The following is a 27,969-nucleotide window of genomic DNA, read 5'->3' on the forward strand; positions in this document are numbered from 1 at the left end:
CGTCTGTACGGTAAATATGAAGCTACAGACAGCTGACAGTTAGTTGAGCTTAGCATAAATACTGGAAAAAGGGGGAAATAGCTAACCTGGCTCTGTTCAAAGTTAACAACATCTGCCTGCTAGCACCTCTAAAGTGAACAAAGTCACAGTTTTACGGGGGGTTATTGTTGGATTTTGTTAGCTTCAGATGGAGCCAGGTCCCAGCGGTTTATGCTAAGCTAAGCTAACTGGCTGTTGGCTATCGCTTCATATTTAATGGACAGATATGGTTGTCGGTATCCCCTCAACTCTCGTCAAGAAAGCGAATAAGCGTATTTCCAAAAATGACAAACTATTTACTTGCAAACATGCAGTCCAACATTCCTCCCAAATCTGTCTGCTTTTTGTGCAATGAATGATGTATTTCTCAAAATGCCAAACTGTTCTTGTAATGGCAATGAAGTTCAAGCACTGAGTTCATGTTTTCCACACATTTTTAAATTTAGAAATCACACACAAAAAAAACATGCTTCTGGCCACATTAAGGCCTCCTACGAACTGCAAACACACATGCAGAGGTCCAGTTACCCTCTGTCCCCCCTCTTTCACTTCCTTCAGAAGAACATATCATCATCATCATTATCGACATCATCCAACGACCATCTCCAGTCTCTCAGGCCAAACTCAAGCAATCTGAAACAGTAAGTTTGAGGTTCACTGAGGGGTCAGAAGCCTTTAGTGCCTCATAAACCGCGACGGCAATACATGCTAAGTTCACCAGGGGGCAGTATAAAGCTGTGAGTAGTTAATTGAGTGACTGAATGGTGCTTAATGTGAGGAAGGTTAATGGACACTGCATCACAGCATTATGGAGGGCGGGCAGGCACAACAAGCTCTGCTACTTACAGTCTCCCAGTATGAGAGACGTTAGAATGGTGGGGTCAGAGGTGAAGAGGTCAAAGGTCAGTGGAGGATGATACGGAGCATGGGGCCAGTGCTGAAGGATGAGAGCCAGTCAGGTTGTGGCAGAGAGCAAACTTTGACAACTGAGCGTCTTCAATCAATTACAACAAACAAAACAAGGCCAATACAGTTAGTGGCTCCCATTATGGTTTGGTGCCATTTCCTACTCAATTAGGAGGCTACTGATGCTGCATTAATGCAGCATACAGCGCTATGCACATGCAAATGATTCAGGACTCCTGTTTAAAGCACGATATCCTGTGTCAGCCACAGCTTTAGGCCCTTTTCAACTGCACATGAATGAGAATCGTCAACAGAAACAACAAATTAGTAAGGCTTGTTGTTTTAATTGTGATTGAGTTTTTTTAGAACCAAATTTTACTGAAAAATACATGGAGTTTAAGTAAGAAGGTTTTCAACATGTTTGTCCCCATTCCTGCTGCAAAAGGACACTGATCACAACAGTTTACAGTAAATCAAGTTCTCTTGCGACACTGACTGCTCAGAAAAGGCCGCCGGAACTGAAGACACAAAAGAGCTGCTGATTGGCACCAGAGTCGCTAAGTAAACAGTTTTAAAATGACCATTGGCAGTGTGAATGATATTTTTAACATAACTTTTTAACCCAGATACAGAATTGCCGATTTTGGATTCTGGAGTTTTAATATATTAAATAAAAACTGTAAAGAAAAAGGGTGCCTGAACACTCATTCAATCTTTTTCTCAGTGTTAACATACCTTAATATTGGGATGTAAATACATGATTTTGTGGTTTTAATAAAAACTGAAAATAAGCGCTACATATCAGCCATAGTGAGTTTGACCTTGAGAACAAGATGGACGGAAGATATCGTGTATAAAGCGTCATTGCAGTCAAAATACTACAGAAACAAACTGAGCTTTAATATGGGTGAAAAATGTAAATATTTTCTGTATCCGGTATAAGTGTCTCCAACCTCACCTGGGCTTCCCTGATGGCTGCTGCTGTCTGCTGGGCTGGATCTTGATGGCTCCGCGATGGGTCGACAGGTGAGGCGAACCCCTGGGCGAAGGTCGCGGTGAGACTCGTGGAGAGGAACGTGACGTGGCTTCAGGAGGGATGTTTTGTGCTGCAGAGGGAGGACTCATTGTCGGGTGTTTCCTCGGGATGCGTTTGAGGAGGTGACTGACCCAGCGCTGCTGCTCCTCCTGAGAGTTGGTCAGCAGAAGCAGCTCTTTGGCAGTGGACATGTCATAGTTCACTGTTGAAGAAAGAAATTTTAAATAGATTAGAAACAGGGTAAAGATAAGGAAGGATACTTATATATAGAGCTGAGTATTTTTACTTAAAGAGACTTTTTTATTTCTTTGTGTGTGGCCGATTTCAGGCTGTACATTGTGGTAGTGTTGTATGGGACAGCAGTATAATGAAAAATGCTCTTAATATTTTGCCCACTATATCTTAAGTTAACTCAACACCTCTGACACAGTGTCAAAAGCAAAGCACAATTAAAAAAAAAAAAGACACTTTAAAAAATACAAAAAAGGAAAAGTTCCACAAAGATGAGATATATTAATGGACTAGTGTATGAAGGTATATATATATATATATATATATATATATATATATATATATATATATATATATAGCTGAAACTACTAATTCATGATTAGATTATTGTGTTCTGTGTTCTGACAACTTTGCTCAGCTCCGTGCAGTTGGGATGTGTGCTAACCAGACGTGTGTAGTCCATCTTAATGCTGGAGAAACGTCTGGTTCTGTGGTGCAAGCAAAGCTCTATATTAACTCTTGACTGAACATACTGACCCTTGCAGGGCACAATAACTTCCTCCTTTCTGTCTAGGTGGTCTTTGTGGCACTTGGTGTGGCAGCGGCGGCACTCGAGGGCCGGCGGAGGCTTGAAAACATGCCACAGGGGCCGAGTGCAGGCCTCACAGCTGGAGGGGAAGTGGTAGAGAGTGAGGATGAACTCGTGGCCCTTGTGGTTGATGTAGGAGGGACGATCACCGTACAGCGTGGGCTCCACTACAACCTCCTGGTCACGTTTGATCTCGCCTTCATTGGCGTACAGGATCTGGGAAAAGAAAAGGAGGAGTTTCATTCAAGATTTATTGAGGCAGCTGAATTGACAAAACCCACACCTGAATTATACTGACAGCCCGTGAAAGGAGGGAGAGGGGACAGAAAGAGAAGCCTTGCTCATTACCTGGAATATCCTTGGAATTTCTTTGGCATCTGCACGGTACACATCAGTTTGAGTGACGGGTCGGACATGAAACAGCTTACTGTAGGAGGGAGAGAGATGGAAGAGCTAAGTGTTGACCCAGGATAATAAGTGTAATTATTACTCAGGTATAGAGAGATTTAACCTTTTGTATCTTAACTACAATGCCTTAAAAGACATTGGCTCAAAGTATCAGGAATTGACAGCTTCAGGCAAAAAAACCCCATAATGTTCATTTTGATTTTAATGACTCACTCGATGTCCAGGGTCATGAAAGGGTTGGCCTGCTCTCGGTCTAGCTCGCTGTTGTAGAACAGGATCTTCTTACTGCTCACAACTATATACTGTAAAGGAACAGGAAACAAGGGCCAAAAGGTTAGAGGGGGAAATGACTCAATGGTAATGCTGATTACTATGTAAACAAATCTGTAGATAAGAGACATAATGGTGGATACATTACTTTTTTGTCCCAGCCAAACCGCTTTGTGTTCTTGGTAGGAAGTGAAATCCAGCCCTCCAGCCTGGAGTCTAGTTTGCAAAGAAAAAAAACAGGAAGATGTCAACACAAAGCAGAGAGCAGCCTTTAATCATGCAAACCACTTAAAAGAAACACCTTGACATTTTGAAACTTCTGTGGCATTTTCATTAAACGGACACTTGTCACTTGAAGAGGAAATGATTCCTCGCTAAAAGCCAAAGGGCAAGTGGCAGGAAGCTTTGCTACTTGGTTTCAACGACAGACTATTCATTGGGAACGATAAGGAATCTCAAGCACAAAATATGGAAGGTGTCTGGTGTGGAAACTAAAATGGGAAGTTTTTTATTTTTTAGCTTAGTAAAAAAGCTCCACACACAACTTTACTCTTGGAAAAATGTTTCCTCACATCTTTTGCAGTAGAATAAATTTGAGCAAAGCAGGCCAGCATCAAGCTGTGAGTATTCACGTGTCCAGTGAACATTAAAAGGGATTAAAGCACAGCAGAGACAGAGTCAACAGAAGAGAGGGATTAGCTGAAACTCTGCAGGGTTGAACCAGAATTGAGGGTTTTTCTTTCTCAATTCCATTAATTTAGGAAAAAGGATTTATCACAAATTAAAAAACAAAAAGGAAATATTTTGATGGATAAAGGTTATAAACCATTGTTAGGTTGCGGTTTTAATTTTCATCCCAGGTTTGAAGCGCCATGCAGGGTCACCTGCAGGTTCAGCCTCAGGGGGCTGTTCGTAGGTAAGGGCCAGGGGACGGTGGCCCTGCTCCACCTGCCCGTCATATTCTTCTTCATCCTCAGAGTCGGAGTCAAAGAGAGTGTGAGCTGAGTGAAGGTTGGGTCTGGTGTCGATGCAGACAGATTTGTGCGTGCGCTGGTAGGTGAAGGACATTGATTCTGAAGTGCGGGAGTGAGTAATGCGCACTGGGCCAAGAGAGAAGTTGAGGTGAAGTGAGGGGAAAAAGGAAGAAGCATAAAGAGGAAAAAAGGTCAAAACAACTGAGACAAAGAGACTCAAAAAGAAAACACAGGAAACAGCAAGAACTCAGGAAGAGAGAGACGGCAGAAAGAAGAACGCAGGAAGTGTATTTGCTTTCTGAACTGGCTTTGAGCATTTGAATGTACGTGTTTGTGCCAAATCATCGGACGATGAGTGTGAGAGGAAGTCTCCTTTGTCTACCTGGGTATCCGTCAGCCAGGTCCAGGTCGTTGCCGCTGCTGATGCTGGTGGAGTCCAGAGAGTGAACGCTGAGGGAGGTGATCTGGCAACGAAGCTGCTCGATGTCGCTGTCTTTACTGTCCAACGCCATCTGAAGCTCCAGACGCACCTGGTTCTCTTCTGCAATCAGCTGAATAACAATAAAAAAGCAGTTCAAGGTCTTTTCTATTGTTAATTTAACAAATGATCTGTAATTATGTTTTGAACCCCCAGTCCAACCCAGTAGCAAATTTGGATATGGGCTCATGGGTAATAGGAGCAGTGCATCAAAATTGTTATTGTTATCCAAAATAAAATACCACTAATATTAACAGCCCAGTAACGATAACGTCCATTGGGTAACCCTAAACTGCCCTGTTTTTGTTGTTTACGCTTCCGAACAAATAAAGCAAAATGTTTGTTTATGTTATAAAATAAAGAGTTCATAAGAAATATAGGTAAACCCTGAATATAATATAGGGTAAAACATTAATTTTAACAGTATTAATTCTCCCACCTAATGAGATTTTTGAAGTTTGCAAAGCTAACTTCCCGCCTCTCATAACAGCAGACATTTTTTTAATTTGCAATGATGCAATCTCAAAGGAAATTATGTTACAATTCAGTTTCTTGGGCTGCTTTATTAAGTGGAAGAGGTTTTTAAATTAGAAGCATCATGCACAAACTATTTAAATGATTAGAGCCACAATCTTTATGCTATACATATGTTGTTCCAAGAATAAAGGGAGCATGTTTTCAAGGAATTCTCCTCCTAAACGTCTGGAGCAGCTTTAAACGTGATCTCAGGCCCCGGAAAGGTGACTGATGACTCGCTGTGAAGCACTATTGATTAACAAGCTTATTAATTCCACGCAGACACAGTCATTTAAAGTCTATTTGTAACCTACAGAATCTCCAGCTAGATCTCGCTTTTATAATCAGGACTTTCATAAAGTCATCTGTATCACCCAGTATAACCCAGTATATATTCATGTTGTGCCATTTGTTGCTGCAGTGTCGGCGTACTGACCGCCTGCATCTCCGTCATCTCTCTCTGGTATTTGATGATGGTGCTGTTGAGTTTCTCCTTCTCCGCTCTCAGCTCCAGCTGCAGCTTCCTGTTCTCCTTCTCCTTCCTGTGCACCTCGGTCCCGTTGCCTCTGTGGCCTCCTCGCACCGTCTCCCTCCTGTTCATCACCTCGGCCAGCTTGTTGACAGCCTGGGAGCAAAACACAGCGAACGTGGCTTTGCAGAGATCTATTTGTGATAAATCTGAATTCGGTAAATACACGGGGAAGTCTGCAGGAATATCCATGTTGCTGCAAGATAGATCTGAAAAAAACTTGTTTCAGATCTGAATGATTTTGCCCCGAGTTCAACACAAGCCTGCAGCTGAAAATGACTCTTAACAACAAATGATGTGACATAAGAGTCTGAAAAAAAAAAAGTATGAAAGTATAGAAAATATAGCAGGCTTTCCAGACCTGTGTAGGCGCCCAGACACACACACCTGAATTTTTAGTGTCCTTTCATTCTGCAGATGCCTTTCAAAGGACACTTTAAGCGAGTTCATGTGCTTCTCCTCCTCCTTGGCTTTCTGGAACTCTGTATAAATAGCAGAGAAGAATATTAATTCAGGGCTCATATACATTTTTTCCTCAACAGAAGTTTTACAGAAGTAATCCATAACTTATAGTGCAACTCTGAAGACCAATATTCTGCCGTTCTGCACTTAGATACTCGGTTCCCTGATGGAGAGATTAATGGCTACTTTTCATGACATTTTTACAGCCTCCTCCCCATAAATCATCAGGCAGCGTTTTAACACATTTTCCAGGACTGAGGGAAATGTCATTCCTGTAGAAATCTGGTGCTCATTAATTCAAAACGACACTCACGTTGCTGCATGTCTTTCAGCTGGTTGTTGAGCTCCTCTTTCTCACTGGCCAGGTTGGCCACATCCACCGTCAGAGTGCGATTGGACTCCTCCAGCTGTTGGGGTTGTCAGGGAAGAGGTGAGTCCCATCCATGCATACAGTAGCCAACTTAATTTCTATAGCACATTTGAAAACAGAAGTAAATCAATGCTTTTTTACTGTTTTTATGACCCAAGCTACTGTGATTTACTGCAGCGGTTGTCAATCAAACTGTTTAATCAGGGTCAATTTTATATCTGGGCCACAGCTGAAGAAAATTAACTAACTGTTAATCATCTAATTAAAATGTACACTCTGGAGTTTTTAACCACTAGTAGAGCTATGGAGCAATGTTTTTGTGAGTGGGGTTTTTTTCTTTTCCCACCGCCAGTTTCAGGCTGTTTCACTGATTGACAATTGGTGGCAGTAACATGCTCAGAGAGGCAGAAACATGGCAACAAAAAGGCAGGAAAGAAGACCACAAGCTAGAAAACATGGATGTAAAAGAATACAGGATTCAAAATACAAAAAAATAGCTTTTCAAATCCATCCATATATATATATATATATATATATATATATATATATATTGCCTGGATTTAATTAAAAATGGCCGCACCGAGCTGATGGTGGCCTCCTTGTCGCTGAGCTCCTGTTTGTGTCTCGCCATCATGTCTTTGATCTCCAGCTCCTTCATGATCTTCTCCTTCTCCAGGTCGGAGTACTGCTCCTCAGCGATGGAGCGAGCCAGCTGCTCGGAGTCAGCCTTGGTCAGACTGACTTCCAGTTGGTTTGTCAGGGAATCCCTGTGGAGGGAAGAGGGGAAGGGACAGTTATTACCGTATTATTAAATTCATGGAACTGGATAAATGTTTGAACTACAAAAATCCCTGCCGGTCAGAAATGGACTGCATATAGTGTGGACATACATTAACATTTGAATGACCTTTTTGTCAATGCAGGATTTTAAAGCAAGAGAGTTACACTGCATCATAGTTCAACTACTTGTCCGCAGTATCTTTGGCTGCAGTGCATCTGTTAAACTGCACTCATTCAGTTAAAGGTCAAGTCCTCCTTTTTGGCTGCGAGAGGAATTCACAGAGGGAAAATAGCACTAATCTGGAAAGTCTGTTACAGTCTTAGAATAAACAGATACATGTTAACTGTGTAGTGTCATGCTGTGGATGCATACCATTTTATGTAAAACTTTTTTTTTGTCCTCTGTCTTTGCATTGTCTTTCATGTCTTCTGTTGGATTAAATCAGTACCTTTTTGTTTCGGTTTCTTCTGGTTTTGTTCATATTTGGACGAGTGTTTTATGTTAGAATCAATTCAAATCAGAAATGCCAGGTCACTGTCGTGCTGTAGTGTCTCTGGTTATAGTGTTTAACCTGGAAAAGGAGAAACCAGTAACCCACAGTTACCTCTCCTCCTGATATTCTGCCAGTCGCTGCTGTGCCTCGTGGAACAACTTGTTCTTCTCATCACACTCGTCCTTCAGCTCACGGATCTGCGTCTTGTAAAGGGTCTTGGAGGAGGACAGTTAGAGATTAATTTAATTTCATATCACAGATATGGGATGTAGCCAGGAAAATAAACCCCTTCTCTTCCCTGTCTTCCCATTGAAGCCCCATAACCATATCAGTCACTACTGTTTGTAGACAAGGTGCACAGAAGACAGAAAATCGTTAGAATTACGGTGAAATACTGCTCTGCCTCCAGTTGGTCCTTCAGTTCCTTCAGCTGGCCACCAGCCTCCTGCTTCTCCCTGGAACAGGACCAACAATCTGTAAATCATTGCTCCTGGCCAACTACCCACCAGAGCCAAAGCACTGTCCTCAAATCACACATGACGAATGAGATTCTCCACAACAATTTGCCAACAGCATTACAACAAACTCAGCTGCACTGTGTGTTTATGTACAATATTCATCATGCTCATTATGTCATCGTGTGTGTGTGGGTGTGGGTGTGTGCGAATGGATTTGACCTGCGGAGCTCCTGGTTCTGTTTCTCCAGGACCTGCTTCATGTCCAGCAGGTGGTTGAGCTCCTGTTTGAGCTGTTTCTCTGAGGAGCGGAGCACCGACACCTGCTGGTTCTGCACCTTCAGATCGCTCTGGCTCAGACTCCGCTTGTGGATCTCCTGCTCCAGACGCAAGCTCAGGTTCTTTACCTGCACAAACAAGCATTTTCAGTGGTGGCACTGACAGTTATGGTGAACAATTGAAGGAGTTAGAGCTTCAACTAATGATTATTTTCATTATGGATTACTCTACCAAATTGTTAGTCTATAAAAATTCTAAAAACAAGGACGAATGCGCATCACAACGTCCCAAAGCCTAAGGTCTCATCTCCCCAATGCTTATTTTGTATGAACATCAGTTAAAAAACTTGAATGGACTATAAGGACATGATAAATATGAGCTAAAATTAATCTATTAACTGACGAATCAACTGATTGTTACAGCACCACCAAAATAGCTTAAAATAACTTTATAATGTTATTAATATAAAGAGTTTTTTAGCAGGTACTGGTGAATGCGGACGTTTGCAGTTCAATCCAGGTAAAGGCAAGTACTGAGTGTGAGGTGCTGCCTACTGGCAAGTGACCTTTGCTTTTCTAAAGAGTAAGACAAACCTCTTCAGAGAGCTTCTCCTTCTGTGCCTGCAGCTCGTCCAGTTTGTGCTGCGCCTGCTTGTAGTCACAGTCCAGCATGGAGTGGTCCTTCTCTAGCTGCAGCAGGTTTCCCTCCACCTGCAGCTTCAAGCTGTGCTCCTCCTGCAGGGTGCGCTCCATCTCTGGACCAAACAAAACAGCCAGGGAAACCATCAGGAGGGTTAATCCAAGCTGCACTCAATACCACAGTATTGACAACAGTATCTTTTCCTCAGGTTGAACTGCCAGATAAATGGCCAATCAGAAGAAAGTATCTCAATATCTGTGTAAGTGAGCAGAGTTGAATACAGTTTAAACTACTGACCATATGCTGACGCTTTCATCCATCCTGCATCTTTCACACTCTTGTCCCCCTACTTGTTTACCTTTTAAGGCCTCAGACTTGGCCCCCTCGATGGACTGGTAGATCTTGTTTTTATCTGCGAGCTTGGCTTTGGTGGCCTTGTGTTCTGCCTCCTCCTGCTCCAGACTCTGCTGGAGCGACTTCAGCTTGAACGTCAAATCGATCTCTTGGTTGCTCTTCTCCTATAGAATCAAAAGGAGACATTAGGTTTCTAGTGGCTATTATTTTATAAGAATGCTGGACAGCAATGTCGACGTGATCTAGCTCTAATTCTCAACTGACTTTGGAAATTAGCATTTAGAAATGACAACCAACCTTCTCGAGGTCGTTGAGCTTTTCCTGCAGCTGCTTCTTTTCAGTCTGGACCTTGGAGAGAGAAGACTTCACCTCTTTCACCTCTTCTTCCAGGCCAGAGATACGCCCTGAGGTGGAGTAATGGAAAAAGTGAAATGGAAATAATACCAAAGAAATTATGGAAAGAATATGGGAGGACTTTTAGTGCAAAAACTACAAGAAAATGCACCTGAACTACTCAGTTTGAAACAGACATGATCCTAGGTGAGACATTACATAATGCTCCTGCACACGTTCAGCCTCCAATATACGAAAAAAACAACACACCTAATGTTTATTTTCCCTTAAACTGACTCCACTCACGTGGAGAGTTTTACTAGGAAAAAAAAAAGCATGAGGCATCGCAGCAGAAAGGCAACACTGTTGTTTCGATGCGTCTCCTCTGACCTCTGTGCGCAGACCGCGCACGTTTAAGTTTCCAAACAGCGTCTCACAAGAGGTGCTGGCTCTGGTCGGGCTTTGGCTTTCATAGCCTCTTGCTTCACTCTCAGCCCTTTGAACAGATGTTTCCACCTATGACCAGATATTTCCCAAGGCCTGGTCCAAAACAACGATTCACATCTAATATCCCTGTCCAGCCTCCAGCTCCGAGTTATGTCATGGCTTTTTCCTGCTACTGAAGAGATGTTTACTGCAGTAGCTCTGAAGGAACCCATGAACATCACAGTTTGATTACTTGCAGTTGTGGCAGAGAATTAACCCTTTTGACTGGTAAATGCTAACTTTGCTAACCGTATAACATTTTAAGAGACACACTAAAGTTTGGAATATACAAGGCTTGTAAATAATGGTTGGCTGGTTGCTATGGTGGTGATTATTGTCGTAAAATCTAACAACCACGTCTTGATAACATTTTTATTCTGCTTATTGTTTAATTCCAACCACTGTGTGCAGGAAATGTGTGTAAACACATTGTAACTTTTGTTGAACAGTGACCACTGTGGCAGGATGGTGACAGTTATGGTATAATGTTTAGCGGTTAGCTAAAATGCTAAGCTATTGTAACAGTAGTGCAAGGGAAGATGAGTTATAAAGTCAGCAAACTGACTCCTTTATTGTCTGTTTTACAGTAATGTTTCTCCAAAGTTTGCCAACATTAGCCACCATGAACTACTGGTCAGCCAAGTAGAGCTGCAGCAACAAAACCTTTGACTGTAATGGATTGAACAACGACAGCGTTTTATTGCTTATCAATGCAACTTTTCATTTGTAAAATGAAGGATGAGATATTTCTTCTCTCAAAAGTTACATCGTCTTGCTTTTGAACTACTTGGAACTACTTATTCAGTGCATTTTAATGTTAAATGTTTATTAATGTCAAAGTGTAACAAACAGAAGCCACCTCACCCTGCAGGTCAGTAATAGTTTCTGTCCCGAGGTTACGATCTCTCCTCTCCTCCTCCAGCTCGGCCTGTAGCCCCATCAGCTGCTTCTCCAGCTCCATCTTGCCGTTTTCTAGCTGGCTGCACTTTTCCTGCATCTCCCTGAGGCTCACCTCCAGGCTCTGAGCCTGTTTATGCGCCTCCGCCTGACTCTTCTTCAGCCGCGCTGCGGCCTCCTGCTCAGCCTGAAGCACGGCGTTGGCCTCCTCGAGCTACAGACGAGAAACAGTCAGGATGAAACCTTTTCCCTGCGGGCTAAACTGGGTCAGTGCAGCAGCAGAATTAAAGGGATTTAATGAGGGAGAAGCAGAAGAATAATGAAAACAGCAGACACAAAGTTACTTCTTTGAATATGGATGATTCAAACACTTATGAAACAGTGAAGCAATATGAAAACTTATGTGAAGTTCAAACCCCCCCCCCCTCACTTGTCTCTGCAGCTGGATGTTCTTCTCATTGGAGATCTGGGAATTCTGGTTCCTCTTCCTAAGATCCTCTAGCTGGTCCCTCAGGTTGTTCACTAATGAGTAAATACAGACAAATAAAAGAGTAGAACACACTCAGTGATAGCCAGCATATACAACTATACATATATACAGTGTATCCTGTAATATAAACATTGCGATGCAGAGCTCCCAGGTAACTGCTATACTGAAATCACATAACATTTGAAGAGCTGGAACTGCATTTTGAGCTTATTTGAGAGTTTCAAGCCTAATGTTTAGACAGGATATTTCCCAGGTGCTCACATTCGTTCTCCAGGCTGCGCTTTCTGTCAGTTTCAATCTCCCCTTTGCGCAGGTTCTCTGCGCTCTCGTGCTGCAGCAGAGCTCTCTCTCTCTCCAGCTGCCTTAGCGAGGCCTCGACTTTCTGCCTGCTACTCATCTAGTCAGAGAGGAAATCACGAGCAAATGTGAGTGGAATGATTTCTAATCTACTTTGTCATATCAGGTACATGGCGGCATCCGTTCGTCCTTACCTCCTTGTCCAATTCTTTGACCAGCTTGTCTAAACGGTTGGTGGCATTTCTGGAGAGAAAGAACAGTTTTATTGCGGACGTCTTCACACAAATCACTGAATTAAGAGGCACCTGCCTGTTTTTCTGTTGTTCTGTTTACATGCACGACCTTTAAAATGCTGGATAAAAATTGGATAGTTATGTTTTCAAACATGACATTCTTAAACCCAAAGTTTTTTGTGATTTATAGCCTGAAGTTAACAGAAGTTTGTATAATAAATAGTAACATATTTGTAATATCAGAACCAGTATTTGCAGTGAAAAAGAAATCACTAATGGTGCTCAGCTCAGTCGTACTTGCACTTGTTCTCCAGCTCATCTTTGGCCTGCATCTCATGGTCGAGCTGCTCCTCCAGCTGATGAAGCTTTTTCTGCAGCTGCTCAGACAGATGCCCAGAAAAGAAAAATACCATTATCTAATGCTTATTTCATGCTGTTAGCATAACATTAAGACAACACACACAAAAACACCTACCTCTTTATTACTGTCCGAGCGATTCTCCTTGTCCTCAGAGTTTTCCTTACTGTCCTCTGAATCCTCCACAGAGCAGTTGTTGTTTCCCTTCAGCAGCCTGAGAGAGGAAGGAGGGACAGATGAGAGCCATGAGTGTCTGTTACTGACTTTAGAGCACCTGGGGTGATTTTCCAGCCCTGACAACAACCAACACTATCCACATGTCCAAATATCTATAACCAAGTGACACATTTTACACCAACCACATCCATAATCCCAATTAGGTCATCAAGGGGGTGCTGAATGTTCATCAAGAAACACGTCACATTTACTGGATTATTATTACCATTCAGAAATCATTTATACTGAGACCCATGACCTCATGCATGCATGGAGCACAAAACATGGAACGATGCGCTGTGGAAAAAGAAATAAAGGTCTGAAGATCTTTCAGGCTTCTTCTTACATCTGGATGGGTTTACCTTCGGCTAAACCCAAAGGATGCCTCCAACCCACGCTGTCTGTTGCCAACTGTTAACCATGGTGGTGGACTTGTAATGGTGGGCAACTATCTCTGGGAATCATTACATGACTCTCCCACACCGCTGCATAATGACCAAGGAATCTGAATTCATTTTACGATAATTTTAAGACCAGTTGTGCCCTTTAGCGTAAAACATGGTGGTCATAATTTATAAAAATGGAAATGCACCCATGCATACTGCTAAAAAAAAATGATGATTTGAGAAAAGGTATATTCTAAAATGCACAATTAAGGATGCAGTGTGTAAGAAATCCAAGACATGCTGTCCGCCGCCATACTTTTTATTACCTGTTAAGCACTTTTGGCTATTTTTACCACCGCCTGTATACACGTGATAGCTATTTACTGACTTAAATTACTTTGTTTTGACCTTGACTAGTGGAGCCTTTGGCTTCATGAATGTGAGCCTAAAAAGTAAAAACACCTTGAGGTTAAAACAATGCTGATTAAAGCATGAATCCAACATGTTCTTTACTACTTCTCCTGCCAATCGAGACCAGGGCTTCAGAAACTAGACTTCAGCATAAGCAAAGAGGGCATTTAAAAGGGGCTGTCAGAACAAGGCAGCAGTGTGGAGCTCGAACAGGCTTGCAGTGTCTGACTGGTGTAAGACTGTATTGAAGGTATGGGTGTGAAGCTGTCTTTTTCTACCTCTTGCATTTTAGGCACAGCGCTGTCCTTAAACCTGTTTCCTGAGTCTAGAGGCCTTCGTAAGAGTCCCTACACATGAGAGCAACATTTTGTTCTGGTGAAAACCTACATAAAATCCCAGCACCGTTAACAAAAGTACATCAACAAAAATACAAGTGTAACAAACACTAATCTAGACAAAACTTCTATGCACAACAGCAGAGGCGAAGTATAAACTCACTGGTCCTCCTTGAAGTAAGTGAAGCCGACAAATGGTAGCTGGTTGCCCACAAAGGCTTTGGGTGGAGGGAAGGTCTCAGCATCTCTTTTATCATCCTCTATGTCGTCAAAGTTACTGGTGTCTATGTCACCGCTCAGCTCTGGCACAACTGGAGCCACAGCTGGAAGACAGAAACACAGAGAGTCATGGAGCGAAAGGGGAAGAAGAGGAGGTGCAAACCAAGAGGGGTTGAGAAAAGAGAGTGATGATGTTTTACATAATCTGAGACTATCAAAGATTAAAACGTGGTGCTACAGGTATGTACATTTAAAGTGCATCTTCAACAATTTTTCAGGTCTGTTTCTTAGTAAAATCTGTGCCAACTTTGGCACTGCTTGCAGTAGGAGTAAACTCTCTGCCGGTTGGCGTGAGGCTGACACCACTCCTTTTCCCGTACAGTGCTCGCTTTGTGCCGCACACACAGTGCCTTTCACCAACGAAGCCTGCTCTCTTCTCCCAGGAGCAGGCGTGCTTTAAAAGTCTGCACAACAGGCAGACAAAAATGTGTCAAAGGGCCAATCAGATAAAACTAAGCTAGCCCTTTAACCTATAAATAGTTCCTAATTGAGGAAAAAAAAGCAGCCATTATGGAGTTCCTCAGACCAGTGCAATTCTGGCTCAGAGCAAAGAGCTCATTACTGTTGGGTCAAGACACAACCCTCAGCGTGACAAATGTGACTCAAAGATGGTGGAGAAAATACAGGGAGACATCAAGCAGAGGAATGAAACAAATGACGGGGAAAAAAAGCCAAAATGTGGTGAGACAGAAAGAGACACAAGCCGCTCCATGGAGGCCCTTGTGGCACAACTTCCCAGAATGCTCTCTGATAGCGGGCAACTAATGACAGGCAGCCGTGGCCACAGTGAGAGTGAGAGAGCGGGAGCAACCCTCCGAACTGGGGCGCCCCTCTCATTAGGCCAGTCCACACAGGCCGCACAGCCTGCCCCGCCCGCCGCTACGGGGGGTGCTGCCTCCCGTCCCATCCATCCATTCATCTGTCCAACCATGGCGCTGGCTTCTTCTCCCTGCGCCACCGCAGTGCTTAATAAGCTTGATAAACATGAAGACAACTGGGAGAATCTTCAATAGAGCCCAAACGTGGAAAACCCTCCTGAGTCATGGACACAAACAGGACGGAGTAATCTGTTAGCTGTGAGCTACATGCAGCTCTGCGGGATGCCACAATGGAAGAAGGGTCATGTTTTGAGTGTGTGTGTGTGTGTGTGTGTGTGTGTGTGTGTGTGGCAGGGCATGCATGTGCAAACATGAAGAGAGCGGAGCAGCACAGCAGTGGCACAGTAGTGGTTTTGTGTTCCAGACCGCCAGGCTGTCTGAAGTTTAGTCCGAAGTTCTGTCTGTTGTCTTAATCAGAGCCAGGTGAAGCAGAGAGACGGAGCAGGCAAGGAGAGAGAGCCAGCATGTAATTCTATACAGACACAGAGGTCCTGTTCATATTCTTAATATATCTCTTTCCTTATTTCCTTCCTTCCTTGCTGAAGGATGCTTAATGTGATACAACTGTATAAAGAGAGATTAAACCGCGACTCTCCATGTGCAATGATCAAATGCTACTAAGTATGAACTTAATACTGAAACAACTGATCATAACAGTTGCAGTAATTTCTCCATTCGTTTGTTTTCCATCGTATTTGACCCAGATCAGTTAACGTGTATATCTTCCCTGTCGTTATGGTCTTTATATTCTTTTAGCTCCTTCTATCTTCCTTTGTTTTTCTTTTTTAATACGCCTATGAGCCATTCATTCCAGATATATATTCACTCTTCAAACTGCACATGTAAAAGAAACCATAAAGAAAATAAAATATTTAAACATATAAACGTTTGCTGATTTACCAATGTAATGTAACAACTCCACCTATTACATGTGATTCTTTAAGTTGTGTATTTAGCCAATAATAATATACATAACTATACATCACAAAGGCTAGTTAATGTAATAATCTAAATATATTACTCAAGACTTTATGTCACTTAATATCACATCAGATAAATAGAAATCTGATGTTATTTGGACTGTCAGGTTTGCTGCTACAGACCATTTAACACAACAAGCTCCTATTGGTGGAGCCCTTCATTAAAACAACCTTTCAGTGTCATCATTATGTATATTGCTGGTACGGGTGGTGCAGAGCTAGCATGCCATGTTTAACCCACTGAATAATGTGACATTTCTCAGATTAACACATTTAAGAGGTATTAAAATATAAACTCCTCAGCTACCTGCTAGTGTTACTGTGTCATTTTATTTGGTATAAAAAATGTAGTAAAACTGGCAGTGTTTTATATTTTCCTCAATTCACTCTAATGTATTCTTTTGGAGTGGCACCCATATGCAGCTGGTTATCCTGCAGATTTCGTGCATCATGCGCTCTGCTGCTCTGCTGCTCTGCACAATGTAAGATATGAGCATGTGGAGAGCATGTGTGGCATACATGCAGGCCTAATGACTCAGGAGATGCAAATAAACTATGAACTAAGACAGAAAAGAAACAGACCTGCAGAGGATTGGGCTGGAGATGATAAAGAGCATAAGCTAAAAAAAAAAAAAGAGGAATGAGAGCTCCAACAAGTCACAGATTGCCAGAGATGGAAAAGGGGAAATGTGCACCTGTATTGTGGGGTTTAAAAAAAGAACAACAACATGCACACACTTACTCTCTCGGATGTTGTCAAAGGTCCACTGGTTGTTCTTGAAGAAAGGGTGGCATTTGATCTCATCCACTCCAGTGCGGCCCAGACGAACCTTCCTGCACACAGCAACAGGACCAAGACTGTGAGCAGAGCCTCCTCAGCCTGAACACAAAACACACCCTCCACCCACCATCGTCATCAACATGTCATCCCAAACGCACAGCCTAGTGGAGTGACCACTAGGCACTGACCACACTGACCAGCATGGACAGCCGCATGACCACTGGTGGAGACTGGAACCTCCTCTAACCAGACAGATAATATAGATCCAGGAGGAGAGCGGGAGTGAAGACAGCAGGTTCAGACTGCAGGAGGCAACATCAACAACTCTGACTGACTCAAACTGGACTGCTAGAGCTTCCCACTCTAAAACTCCACACACGCTCTTTCTCTCTCTTTCTCGTCCCCCTTTCCTCCCTCCTCCACCGCTGGGTACAGGGCTGCAGGGGTGCGGCAGTTTGGGCTTGCCACGTGTGGGACATTCCAGACCCAGCCAAGAGGAAGAGAGGGCAGGGGCGGGGAGGAAGAAAGAGAGAAGGGAGAGTTTTAAAACCCCCGCAAAAAAAAAACAAAAAAAGAAAGTCGGACATGCAACCAAGCCAGGCTTATAAACAGGCCATGTCTCAATGCCCGGAAAACTGCAGGAGTGCAAAGGAGAGAGTTACGGCAGAAATGAGGAGAGGATGGAGAAATGGAAAGTGGAACCAAGAAAAGGTAGAAGAAGAAAATTACAAATGGAGAGTGATGAAAAACACACGGAAAAGAAGGAAAGAGGTAAAAAAAAATGAATGTATTGGTCAGTGTTCAAGACCTGTGTGTGTGTGTGTGTGTGGCTGAGCAACCGTACATATGTGACATTCTGTCTGTGGTGGGAGAATAGTGAGTGAGAAGGTAAATAAACTGAGTGAGGGAAAATGAAAGGCTGCTCTGTACTGAAGCAGAAAGGGCCTGTGTTTGAGCCCTCTTGTGGGGGGGGCGGGGTTACTAAAGTAAACAGGAAGTGGTTTCTTCCAGGGGGATGGGTCACTAACCAAGTACATGACCCACACCCACACATTGATGTAACTTCTACCTTTAATACTAATAATATGTTATAACACTTCATTTGTATTTGAGTGGGAGCTGGAATGAGCTCCACTGTATACTCAGGTTTGGAGTCACTGATATTGTAAGTCTGGTGAAATTCTGTATTTTTGTTTTTGTCAACAAATCCCATGAAAACTAACAATGAATTGATCCTGCTAACAAGTGTTGTGTATGTAGCCAAAGTCTGATATAAGTTATTCCTCTGTGCCATAGTGCTTCATTGTTATCAGTGAGTCATAGCACTGCAGTGGTGCGGAAGAAAATAGTCCCCAATAAATGCACGTTTTGCTCCTGTTTGAAAAATGTTTGCTAAAAACTACACTGCCCAGCTGTTTTAGGAAACTGTTTAGCCTTTTTTTAAACAATGAACTATATACTGTATATGTGACCCATTTTTAAATATTTACATCTTCAGTAGGAACCAATAAGATTGTTGGATTTGGTCTTTTCATGGAATTTGTTGACAAGACTATAAAAATATAGAATAAAGTCAGCCTCGTCTTTTGACAATGTTTCTTGAATTTAAACAAAGGCCACTTACTTAATCAGCTGAAATGGAGGTCAATTTACCCCTACAACACCGTGCTTTATTCACCGAACATTTGGTGGTGGTACCAGCAAAAATACTTGTCTCATTGCTCCATAGTCCAACAACCAGTTTTGCGTTGTGTTAAGTGTCAGTTTTTATGATTTCCATGTGCAGACCTGTCAGTTAGAAAGGCACAGATGAGGTCTTTGGCATCCTGAGACATCTCTACATCATCTGGGAAGATGAGCGTGCTCTTGTGGTTCATGATCTTCCCATAAGTTCCAACCAGGGACTCGGCATAGAAGGGAGTTTCACCTGCGAAAAAAATTAAAAAATGAATATCATGTATCCGCTGAGGCTAAGTTGTTGATGATTATACCAATGACTCAACGATTACAGCTTCATCCAAGACAGGATTTTACATGCTATAGGTGCCAAATCATATCCTGTTGACATGTCAGTTAATAAAAAACATGGCTGTACATATGGCAGGTCACTTACCGACCAGCAACTCGTAGATAAAGACTCCTACAGACCACCAGTCGCACTCCCGGCCGTAGTAACCATCACCACCCTGAGACTGAAGCACCTCAGGGGAGATGTAGTCTGGTGTGCCTACAGCTGTGTCACAGTGCACCATCCCTGTCTGCAAACAGAAAAACACACAAGAGAAAGAGAAGAAAGCAGAATAAATAAGCAGAAATATGTAGTGAAGGGTCTGAACGTACATTTCTATTTTCCATGACCAAAAAAAAAAGTAAAACAGCAACAGCAACAGCAACAGCAGTGAATGTATGAAACACACTTAAAAACACATGCTGGTATGCCCTTTCACTGTGACCTACTGTATTTGTAATTGTCTTGTATAAAATACCTCTGAGACTTTCACAATACTCCAGATATTCTGAGACGACTGATAGAAGAACAAGTCATTTCATTGATTCAGACACAGATAGTCAATATAGGGCAGAGTTTAATCTCTGCCAGACTGCTTTGACCATGTTTACACAACACGTTCTGTCTGCTAGTAGATTTTTCAGAGAGCTCACATGTGTGGAACCACTTGTGAAGCAGCTATTTAGAAATTGCTGTGTTACAAACAAAAAGGTGGAAAAACACTTCCTGTCCCGCACCAGAGGCGGGACCTCTGCTGTACTCCAGAGTGGTTGTTTAGCACAATAACATGTGGGGCCTTTCAAAAACAACCTGATGCAAGAGTGCTGCATTGAGCTCCACTTCACAACCTCAACACTTGGTGGTGCACTAGGGCACTGAGAAAAGTCTATTCACTCTTTACTTAACTGATGGTGGTGTATTCTCTTCAAACTTAAAGGACTTAACTTCTTCTTAACTTGATCCCCTATCCAAATCAAACACATTTGAAAACGACACAACTATAAACTTAAGCCTACCGAGTCCATCTTCATGCATGTGCCAAAATCTGCCAGTTTGAGGTGTCCGTGTTGGTCCAGCAGCATGTTGTCAGGTTTAACGTCACGATGGATGAAGCCCATGGAGTGGATGGCGTTCAGTGCCAGCACGACCTCGGCCGTGTAGAAGCGAGCCCACTTCTCGGGTATGTCGTAGTTCATGGTGAGCGTAACCAGGTCGCCTCCGGGCATGAACTCCATCACCATGTAGAGGTGCCGGTCGTCTTGGAAAGCGCAGCACAGCTAGGAGGCAGCAAACGTAGTCACTTAATGTCATTGAAAGCACCTGCACGGGATTATTAAGCCGTTACTTTGATACAGATCTGACTACAAGGTGTGAGCATCATCACAGTAAACCTCAAGCCTCAAGTCATCATGACGTCAGGTTATTACCCCAATGCACACCAAGTAGAGCAAAAAAGAAGATAATATATTCATTGTGATATAAGATTCAATTATCATCTGGGTTGTCCTACATACTTTGGTTATCATAATATTTGTTAAATGTCGTCTTTCCAGCTCTTTAAAGAAGCCTTACAGTTAAATTATGTGAATTTTGAGTGTCATTTGGTCATTATACTCACGTGTTTCCTAAATTACTTTAAATCATTACATATCATATATAACAAAGCCACACTCACTCTACTGTATATGTACAGTATGTCCATACTGTACATATCATAGCATCCATTTGTACTGTGCATTTTGTACATTGTTTTTTGTTTCTTTGGTGAGAAAAAAGAATAAGGGAAATTGATGGCTGGAATTAATATTTAGCCATTTTGGTTGTATTTGTAACATTTTCTTTTTCCATTAAAGTGGACTATGCCAAAGGACAGTGAGAGTTATTTTTTTATTTATAACATAATTGAAGCAGATTGGGCGACACTTAGTATTTGAAAGGTTATAATAATATTTGATACACTTAGCATGATAAAAGTCTTATTTTCAGTCCTATTCAGTCTCTGCAGTGGAAGGAGGCCGAGTCTGACAGAGAATATGCTTCTTTGTTTTATGTTTAAGTGTTCAATCCTTCCACTATGTTAGACACTGTGTGAATAAAACCTGTATACGTGCACACCTGAACCACCCAGGGACTGTTGGAGAAGGCCATGATGTGCCTCTCCTCCCAGAAGAAGGCAGAGTCTGACCGCTTGATCATCTCAAATTTGTTGAGCTGCTTCATGGCGTAAACCTTCTGAGAGGCTTTGTGACGGACCTGCAGCAGAGAGGAGGGGCGAGGCAGAGAGAGGAGACGTTGGAGCGTAAACATTGATAACTGTGTCAGGACAATAAGAACAAGATAGTAAGAATGCCACAATGACCAAGATAACATGAGAGACACAGAGAGAGAGAGAGAGACAAACAGAGGGGGGGAACCCATAATTATAGGCACACACCCATAGAGAGACATGCTTACACAAGATTTCAAGCACAAACACACAACCCCCCCCTCTCTTCCACACCCCCACACCAGACTTCACACTCCTCTCCCACACGCTGAGCCTGTCCAGACTTGTTTCTACCACAACACACTCAGCAGAGACCAGATTCAAGCTCCCACCAGCACAGGAGACAAACATCTGGAAAAACTGGGAGTCACGAAGGGATTACTGCTCGCCCTAATATTGCTTTTTTTGTCGTGATGAGGGGAAAGATGCCAATTATGTTTGAAATATCAAAAACAAGTTGCAGATGCTGCATATTGTATATTATGGTAGATTCACAGATTGTGGCTCCCTCTAGTGGTTCACATTTCTGGTGTTTTGTTGCAAACTGCTAAATTCAGGAACATCTGGAGAAACTCTCCTTGCTCCATCTTCCTTCCCAAAAAAGCGCCAGGGAACAACAACACACTTATTATCAACTCTGCAGACAGAAACATCTCACCAGCTGCACTTCTCCGTAGGCTCCTCTCCCGATCAACTTCACTTTATCAAAGTCGTCAAGCTTCACTTGCATCTCTCGCAGCTGGCTCACGGCCTTTTCATCTGCAGGACACACACACACACGTTACCATGGCAACACACAGGTCAAGCTCCAACAATTTTTGGTTCAAAGAATCAAGGTCAGTTGTTAACTGCTGGATCAGAGAGACACCAGCGAGAGTTTATTACCCCAGTCTAATGTCTTTTAGACGAGAAAGACAGACATTTTGAATTTTGGAAGACACGCAAAATGCAACATAAGACACAAACATTAGCTACAAGTTGGCCCATGATGTTATTTCCAATCTTTTTATATGGCCTCAAGTCTAAGCAAAGATAAAGTGCAAAAGATCTCACAAAAAATGGATTAGAAAAAGCAGGACGTCTGTACAAAAGTGACACATATCTAACTTTTAGTGATATTTTGGCTGTAAAATCTGTCAGGGCCAAACAGCAGATGACTTGAATGCCAAAATGTCAGATAACAGAAGCGTTTATTTATATATTTCTTATCTCTTAAGTGACCTCCCTCTAGAATAGAGGCCTGTAGAAGAAGGATTAAGATTTTCTCACAAAATACATCAGTGCTTGTCATCATCTAGACACAAACGTTCTACTGTCCATATATTTTTGTGCATTGACAAAAAAAATAACATACTCATTTCCCCATGACCTGAGAGCTCCGGTTTGTATTTAACAACTTCTTAGGTATTTTACAAACTAGAGCACGAGACTCTTGACCTTCACCAAACACAGTGTAGCTCTTACATCGGTTCAGAAAGGCCTCTATGTTTTTGTTTTTCCTCAGGGCAGGATAGTTCAAATCATGAGCCAGTGCGTTCATGGAATCCTGAAAAGACAGAAAAGAAAAAATTCAATCAACCTTTGAAAACAAAAGACAAACAAAGTATCAATCAAAAAATATTTGACGTCTAGGTTTACCCCTGGTGTATTAAAAACCTTATTCAATAACAAGTGTGCCTCTCAAACTATCCGCTACATTGGAGAAACAAATATCAGCCAACATTGGAATTATTATTGCTTGGGTTTGGCTGAGTTTTTCATTATTAAATTGAGACACATGAAAATATAGTCATGTTTCAATGCTGATCTGAAGCGCTGTTTAAGTTGGAAAGGAAGGAATATTTTATTTTGACTCTCTCATTAATCTGTCAGGACAAGTCTTGTAAATTGGGGAACCCTGACCGTCTGCTGGCTGATAAAAGATAACAAAACTGAATGAATGGAGGAAGCAAGGAAGGAAGGAAGGAAAGAATTACATTTTTGTGAGCTCTGTGCAACATTAAGTTAGAGAAAATGAGACTGCTAATGTGCAGCGTAACAAAACAGCGACAGGAGGACAATGGAGGTTGGATGTAAAAGACATAACAGGTACAACAACAATAACTACTCACACTGACTGTCACCTAGGTCCACCAACACCCGCTCCAGCCAAATAAACACCAACCCCTCCCCTATGGCTTAACACAGAGGGCCAGAGGCAGCATCAGACTAAAAGCCGAGGCCTCATCAGTGCTTAAATCAGCGGTGTTGAGTTTCATGTAGAACCAAAATGTCTCTGTGATCCAAACGCAGGAGGCTGGCAGGGCAGCTGGGCAGGTGGGTGAGGGGTGGGGTGGAGTGAGGGTGTAGCATGACCCTCTGTTCCCCAAAAACAAGGGTCAAGTGGAGTCAACCAGTGTGCGTGTGTGTGTGTGTGTGTGTGTGTGTGTGTGTGTGCGTGTGGGAGTTGAGTCTTTAGTGTCTGTCGGACTGTTTGTTCGGGGACATGTGAGTGGGTGGGCAGGGGCATGTGGAACAATTCTGCACCTTTAAATAGCATCGGTGCGGAGAGATCTCCCCCACCGCAGACGGGTGGAAATAGAGCTAAAGGCTCAGAAGCTATTGTGGGACAAACAGCTTATGGGTCTGGACTGAGGCTGAGCGCTCGAGGATCTGTGATCATTTTACAGTGTGTGTGTGTGTGTGTGTTGTAACGGCCATGGTTACTGCAGTAGAGTGTTGAACCAACGGAACATTTGAATTTGTGTGTGTAGCCTGTGGAAATGTGGGATTAAAATCATTAACTTTTTGGGCTGCAGCGTCCTGTCTTACATTCTGGTATCTGAAACCAGTTTTTAAATATAAAAAGTTTAAATCCGCCCATTTTGAATGAAATCACCCGGAACAGAAAAGTGTGGTACATTCAGTAAATGTACAAAGAGTAAGAAATGACTGACTGGATAATCTGTTACTAGGGTGGGTTCACTATCAAATCTGCTTATTGAATTAAACACTTTTCAACTCTCTTGTCAAATCTGTCTAGGTTTCATCAATTTCAAGTACGAAAAGTTACGAATACAATACAGTTCAACTCAAGTTTTGCCAGATAGTTAAAAGGTACCCTGAGGAGTTTTTTTTTTTAATACCACTAGTAGAACTATTGAGCAATGTTTTATAAGTGGTTCCCTGTTTGTATCATGCATGTGAACAAGGACGTACATGCACACACACGATACACATATGCAGATATGCAGCGATGCGCCCACAAAGGCAGTGAGGAAGAGGACTGCTGGTCAACAGGTCTGTTAGGCCACGAGGATACACACGTATCTTCTCCATTCACCGTATTGTGTTTTAATAGTAGTAGCTGTAATTACATTCATTTCAATGTGGAGTTAGCGGACGACTGCTGGAGCTTCTCTTGGAGGAGTTTAGGAGTCTTTACGGAGAGTTTGTTGGTACAAGAATGATCTGCAGAAGAATAACAGGGTCTTTATTCTTTATCATGACATCATCACTACTCTGGGCGACTATGATGATTGGTTGTGCGTTACCATGAGTTATCCTTTGATTCCCACCACCATTTACAATCTACAGTCAGCATCGCTGTGAAGGGTTCAAGATTTAAAACTCTTGCCCCCTGATTGAGCCTCAGAGCCGAAGATCAACTCTAGTTTGATTTTCACTTCTGGAATCTGGACAAATCTGAACATGATCCTGTAGTTTAGGCTCGGTTGTCTTCACCGCCTTAAACAACACCTCCCACCTACTCCACTGTGGGCCGACACCGAGTGAGCACATTCAGCAACAACGGAGCATGCATCAACATATAAACTGTGTCCCGTCCAAACTAGACCTGCACTCAAGTGTGAACATTCCTGAATTAATATCAATTTCCTTATACAGTATCTGATCCGTACATGTTTTTACATTCTTCACAAAGAGTTGTCACACACCTCTGACACATATGTGCATGTGAGGTACCTCTATGAATCATTACATGTGTGGATACTAAGAGTGATACAGAGAGACAGAAAGAGAAAGTATTTCACTTTCATGTACACACAATGCCTCCGTCTATGCTGGTAGGGGTAATAAACATTGAGCTTGTGCCGACACGGTCTCTGACAGTACTTGCACCTCCTGTGATTATGCTATAAATTAAACAATTCTCTTGTTATATACTGCAAACAGTGTTTTCCCCCCACATATAAGATAATTCTGCATACGCTTCATATTATCAGTGCTTGTTGACTATTATGGAGCTCATTGATTCAATTTATAATTTAAAAATTGATTGCTCTAGTTATCAGTGGATTCATTAATAGATTTAGAACAAAAATAATGACAAAATCCCATCACAAGAGCCTAAACTGATGCCTTCTGACCAGCAGAATACCATGTGTTACAAGCTAGAACCAGAAAATGTTTGACAAACAACAAATCAGCTATCAAAATGTATCATGTGATGACTTTTCTAATGGATTTATCATTACAGCACAACACACAACCACATAACAAATAAATCGAGTATTAAAGCGCTGACTGAAAAGCATCACCCATGCAGATAATTATTGCTCACTTAGCAAACACATGCTTTAATGTGTTCAGTGGCTATAACACTTATTACGATTATACCCACTGTAAAAGACATGAAGTCAGAACAGAAATAAAACATTAGCTCATCTTCTAAAAAACTGCCTGGACTCAGACCCACATCCTTTTTTACACAACGTACACAACCAAACTGATTGTGGACAAACAGGAAATAGGAATGTGAGGTCGCTGCAGGTTAACCCCATCTCAATTCCAGGAAGTGACCTCAGCTTCCTGCATTAGGCAGCACGGTGGCCATTGTTGTGTCCACTGCAGAGCTGCTTGGAACTGGACGCAGCTGACTGCACTGATAAAACTGAGAGTCACTGACGGGAGACGTGGGATTAAGGTGGATTCATTTCACTTCGTTGTCCGATTATGTCACCGTATGACACAAGTTGGGTTTGCTCTTGTAAAGCTAAGAGCAGTGGCTTCCCTTGTGACTCATCAGCACTGAGAATAAACATGGTTCCCCTCCAGCAGGAACCCCAATAATGATCCCTAAGCATGACTGTCTGGGTTCTCCTTCGCCCCGAATGCCACAGGATAACCTGACTGACAACCACGGCTGGTTCTGTTAATATCAAACCCGCGTGAAGCAACTGAATAACTAACATTTTCAGATCACTGATTTATTTCATTTGCTGAGTGAAAGCATGTAGAAAAGCATGTTCATCCAGTCTTCCCTCAGGTATCTCTGGACTGTCTGAAAGGCACTTTAAAATGTATCACTGAAAAATGGTTGTGCAGTGGCAAACCCACAAAGCAAGTGGAGTTTTAGGCTGAGGCCCTGTGAGAGATCCAGGACAAAAGCCTGCTCCATATCAGATCAAACATGTGTGTCTGTTGTTGGGGCAGAGGAGCTCAGCAGTGGCAGAAGTTTTATCAAGTACATTCTTAGGACAGGTCAGAGGGAGGGCATGTCATTAAGAGACTCAACAGTGATGGAGTGGCAACAAAAAAAAAAGACGGATGAATCAGCTATCACTTCGAGGGAGATTCCTCAGATTCGAGGGAGGCCACGGATTGGTTCTTTTGTCTGTATCCATGAGTGGCTTTAGGTTTGGGTCAGTCTGACGCCCCCTTTACAAATGAATCATGTTTGATTATTATTTACCTAAATTCCTATCATATATTCCCACCACAGCTGTACAGAATGAGGAATATTCAGCACAGGAAAAAGGTGGCTACACGGTGAGTTTAGGTGGGGTCTCCCTGATTTAAAGCCTGAGATTAATGGTAAACAAAGCTAAATGACAACTGAGCTTTTCACAGGCAGTACTCTTAGTTATCTCAAGCGTTATAAGGACTATTGTCAAATCATTAGCTTTTTTCTTTTTTATGTGTTCACTCCAGCTGTTCTCTGAGACACCTGGCATGTCTCTTCAGGTGATCATGGCAGAATAATTACTTAGAGCACAGCTTTGAGTGTCACTCTCTAAGTCTTACTGACACCTACCTGTCTCAGACCCTGAAGGTAAATGCAAACTCACCAGCAGAGTTTCCAAGTTTAGTGCCGACTGCGGGTTCCTCATCAGGGTCTCCAGCTTCTTCAACCGGCTTTCCAGCCTGCTCTCCGCTCCAAGCATGACTACAGCTCAGCGTGTCCAGCTCACAGGACATGAAAGAGCAGAAATACAGAAACACCTGTTTTTTTTTTTTTGGTTTTGTCTCTGGACACAGGCGTGTAGGCGCACTCCGCTACTGCTTGGCTCAGCTCCTCATGTCAGCTCGTTTGGAAACTGCGGCTTGTGTTGTCAGGTGAATTATTTACCCGCTGCCAGAGTTCACCGTCTCACTCCTTTTTCATTAATATCTCACGGGGAAGTGAAACCCGAGCGGACCTTCGAGAGCCGAATGAAGCCGAGCTTCACTTCCAGGTACGCCCCGTCTGCTCCCAGGTAGCTACAAGCAAATCTGATCCGACCACAACGTGTCCGACCTGTAGGAC

The 27,969-nt window shown here is 42.6% G+C and overlaps 1 protein-coding gene across 1 annotated transcript; it reads right to left on the reverse strand.

The window, feature by feature from the left end:
* Nucleotides 1-562: 562 nt before the first annotated feature.
* Nucleotides 563-27,900, reverse strand: LOC139301894 (rho-associated protein kinase 2-like). The gene is made up of 32 exons (XM_070925388.1): nucleotides 27,512-27,900; nucleotides 22,908-22,989; nucleotides 22,102-22,202; nucleotides 21,293-21,430; nucleotides 20,194-20,454; nucleotides 19,283-19,427; nucleotides 18,958-19,096; nucleotides 17,131-17,222; nucleotides 14,415-14,574; nucleotides 13,021-13,117; nucleotides 12,843-12,922; nucleotides 12,507-12,555; nucleotides 12,277-12,412; nucleotides 11,956-12,047; nucleotides 11,493-11,739; nucleotides 10,107-10,213; nucleotides 9,814-9,973; nucleotides 9,410-9,570; nucleotides 8,760-8,944; nucleotides 8,468-8,537; nucleotides 8,194-8,297; nucleotides 7,389-7,575; nucleotides 6,752-6,845; nucleotides 6,364-6,458; nucleotides 5,884-6,072; nucleotides 4,836-5,004; nucleotides 3,628-3,695; nucleotides 3,423-3,511; nucleotides 3,150-3,228; nucleotides 2,750-3,017; nucleotides 1,904-2,183; nucleotides 563-672 (listed from the first exon to the last, which is right to left on the reverse strand). The coding sequence occupies exons 1-32, from the start codon at nucleotides 27,605-27,607 to the stop codon at nucleotides 594-596; spliced, it is 4,299 nt and encodes a 1,432-aa protein (XP_070781489.1). The 5' UTR covers nucleotides 27,608-27,900; the 3' UTR covers nucleotides 563-593.
* Nucleotides 27,901-27,969: the final 69 nt, after the last annotated feature.

Source organism: Enoplosus armatus, chromosome 19, assembly GCF_043641665.1.
Source record: "Enoplosus armatus isolate fEnoArm2 chromosome 19, fEnoArm2.hap1, whole genome shotgun sequence".
NCBI lineage: Eukaryota > Metazoa > Chordata > Actinopteri > Centrarchiformes > Enoplosidae > Enoplosus > Enoplosus armatus.